Source organism: Etheostoma cragini, unplaced genomic scaffold (assembly GCF_013103735.1).
Source record: "Etheostoma cragini isolate CJK2018 unplaced genomic scaffold, CSU_Ecrag_1.0 ScbMSFa_2988, whole genome shotgun sequence".
In the NCBI taxonomy this organism is placed as follows: Eukaryota; Metazoa; Chordata; class Actinopteri; order Perciformes; family Percidae; genus Etheostoma; species Etheostoma cragini.
In genome coordinates this window covers 1-3507 of record NW_023267207.1, presented here as the reverse complement: position 1 = coordinate 3507, position 3507 = coordinate 1, and the positions used below count along the sequence as shown (strand labels likewise).

General features: G+C 39.7%; 1 protein-coding gene across 1 annotated transcript; it reads left to right on the top strand.

The window, feature by feature from the left end:
- Positions 1–292: 292 nt before the first annotated feature.
- On the top strand, positions 293–3406 carry LOC117940656 (spectrin beta chain, non-erythrocytic 5-like; the record flags this gene model as incomplete). Its single annotated transcript, XM_034865865.1, has 3 exons — positions 293–461; positions 1750–1998; positions 3331–3406. Coding segments are annotated over 3 exons (494 nt in total), but the record flags the coding sequence as incomplete, so codon positions are not given.
- Positions 3407–3507: the final 101 nt, after the last annotated feature.

The following is a 3507-nucleotide window of genomic DNA, read 5'->3' as shown; positions in this document are numbered from 1 at the left end:
GTTTGATTCTGTGTGTGTGTGTATGTGTGTGTGTGTGTACGTATGTATGTGTGTGTGTGTGTGTGTGTGTGTGTGTGTTTGTGTATATTTATAACTGAAATCTAAGTTTCATTTTAACCAAATTACCATACAAATGGATTCCTTCCAACGCTCTTTCATTCCTCTTATCTTGAATATTTGTCAAGATAATTCATAACTTCTGCTTTTTTAACTCTAATATCAGGAATAATTCTATTTAAATGTGTTTTCAGGTATGAATGTGACATTTCTGTCCCTTTTTTTGACCCGGGAGGACAACACAAGGGGTTAAATTTTAACTTTCTGCTGCAGAACTTCCTGACTGAGTTGGCGAGTGGGCGTGGCCAGTTGGATGACATCATCGGCGTGGCGGAGGAGCTGGTGAGGAGCCGGCACAGCAAGCAGAGGGAGGTCCAGGCCAGACGGAGGAGCGTGGCCAACAGGTAGAGACATGAAGCTGAGGCGTCCAGAGACAACCTAATGAGCTCTGAGTGGATACGACACACGCCTTTGGTGTGGGAGACCCGGGTTCGATTCCCGCTCCGATGCATCAACCAACCTGTCCCTGAGCAAGGCACTTCACCCCTACTTGCTCCAGAAGCGTGTTACCTCTGATATACTGTATATAGCAATTGTAAGTCGCTTTGGATAAAAGCGTCAGCTAAATGACAAATAATGACATATAATGTCATGTTATGTAATATTCCATTTTTTTTGCTCTTATTCTGAAAAAAGAGATATATATTATATTATATATTCCTGTAACGCAGGGTTTTGGGTTTTGGAAGTTTCCTTTGGACATGTGAACACTGGTGACATACTATGGTAGACTGGGTGCAATGAACAGTGCAGTAGATCATGATTAAATATTAACTATGACTATAAAATATTAACATGATAAGCTATAAACTGACTGAATAAGAACATTATGTAATAATGGAATAATGGAATAAGTAATAAGATGTAGATGTAAGATGTTGTGACCACAGTCAATAAGACAGTTGTACAGCAGACAAGTGATGGGGGTGGGGGGGGTGGGGGTGGGGTTCATGCTGATAAGTCCAGGGGAATGAACTACAACTTCTTCTTCTTGGTTTTATGGCGGGTTGCGACCATAAAATGACCTAAATCTTAATCGCAATGCATTATTTATTCAGACAATAACATTTCCATCAGCGTTTATCACATAAGCTGAACATCAGGGCTGTAGTCAAGACCACCTTAGTCAAGTCCAAGACCAGGACTAGTCTAGTCCAAGTCAAGGCCGAGTCCAAAAAGGTTTGAGTCCAAGACAAGACCGAGTCCAGGACAGATTAAAGGTCTTATGCATGACAGTATCAAGACAATCATTTTGGGTTTCACTTTCCCTCCAATATTATTATCAACACAATAAAGACACCTGGACTCGGTCCAGACCAGAAGCCATATTGGGCAAGACCAGAGGCCGAGACCAGGACAAATCCAGTTCCAAACACTAGCAAGTCCAAGACAAGTCAGAGACCATAGAAAAACCGTCTTAAGTCTGGACTCGAGTCCAAAACCAGATTTGAATCCTACCGCTCTGCCGTATATCGATCAAGAGAAAGTCAGATGAGACCTTTTCCTTTGAGTCGACGTTCTTGAAATCCCATCAAATTTGACTGTTTCCAGAAGGAATTTTTCATTCAATATCACTTAATTCAGATGAAAGCACGTGGATGTAAACGTACTTCTGGTCTTTGGGGTCTGCAGGTGGGACCGGATCCAGCAGCTGAAGGAGGAGAAAGGCCACGAGCTGCTGAGCACGGCGGACGTGCAGTCCTTCCTGCAGAGCTGCGCCGAGGCCAGAGCTCAGCTGTCCGGCCTGGACGGGGGGGACGGCGGGGACGGAGGCTGCAGCTCCTTCACCCTGCAGGCCCGGGAGAAGATCCAGACTCAGACGCTCCGGGACATCCAGACCCTGGAGGGCAAGATCGCCTACCTGAAGGACGTCGCCCGGATGTACGACCCTGATCTAGAACGGAGAAACATTGTTTATCGGAGTTTAATGCAAAGTCTAAAATTTTAAAAGTCTAGTTTTTTAGGCCTCGACCCTCCTGGTGTCCTCGGGTCCATTTGACCCTTTTCAACAAGTTTCTGTACCACACATTTGGGTTTTTCTTTCAGACGAGTTGTCAAAAACAAAATGTGGACGGTTCACTCCGACGCTCTTCACAAGTAAAGTAAAGGCTCAGTTCACGACTTTCATTGAATCTGGTTTTACGTAAAAAAAAAACATCGGGAAAAATTGTCAAAAAGTCAAACAGAGGCGAGGGAAAAAAAGGTAAAAAACATCAAAAGTCAAAAAGTAATAAAAACATCAGGAAAAAACATCAAAAGTCAAAAAGTAATAAAAACATTGGGAAAAAACTTTAAAAGTCAAAAAGTAATAAAAACAGGAACAAATTTTAAAAGTCAAAAAGTAATAAAAACATCGGGGAAAAACGGAAAAAAACATTAAAAGTCAAAAAGTAAAATAAACAATTTGAAAGTCAAAAAGTGATAAAAACATCGGGACAAAATGTCAAAAGGCAAACGTAATAAAAACATCGGGAAAAAACATCAAAAGTCGAAAAGTAATAAAAACATCGGGAAAAAACATCAAAAGTCGAAAAGTAATAAAAACATTGGGAAAAAACATCAAAAGTCAAAAAGTAATAAAAACATCGGGAAACAACATAAAAAATCAATAAGTAATAAAAACAATAAAAAATGTTAAAAGTCAAAAATTAAAAAAAACAATTTGAAAAAACGTCAAAAGTCAAAAATTTATTAAAACATCGGTCCAAAACGTCAAAAGTTGAAAAGTAGCCTAATAAAAACATCAAAAGTAAAAAAGTTATAAAAACATCGGGCCAAAACGTCAAAAAGTTATAAAAACATCGGGAAAAAAAGTCAAAAGTCAAAAAGTTACAAAAACATCGGGAAAAAACACTCAAAGTCAAAAAGTAATAAAAACATCTGGAAAAAAGATCAAAAGTCAAAAAGTTACAAAAACATCGGGAAAAAATATCAAAAGTCAAAAAGTATTAAAAACATCGGGAAAAACAGTCAAAAGTTGAAAAGTAATAAAAACATCAAAAGTTGAAAAGTAATAAAAACATCAAAAGTTGAAAAGTAATGAAAACATCGGGCCAAAACGTCAAAAGTCAAAAAGTAATAAAAACATCGGGAAAAACGGGAAAAAACGCTTTGAATGTAATTAAAGGTAGCGTTTGGTTTCCATTGACTTAAACTCCTGGACTAAGAACCCGATGTGGACCCTGTGAGCGATGCGTGCTTCGTGTGTTGCAGGAAGCAGGACTGCAGTCCCGCCGAGCGGGCAGCCATCGTGGACGAGGTCCAGGGTCTGGAGGCCCTACTGCACCAGGTTGGAGTCCCTGTATTTTAACATATACTTATGCCCCCTGTATTTTAACATAGGGGGTGTATACTTATGCCCCTGTATTTTAACATAGGGGGTGTATACTT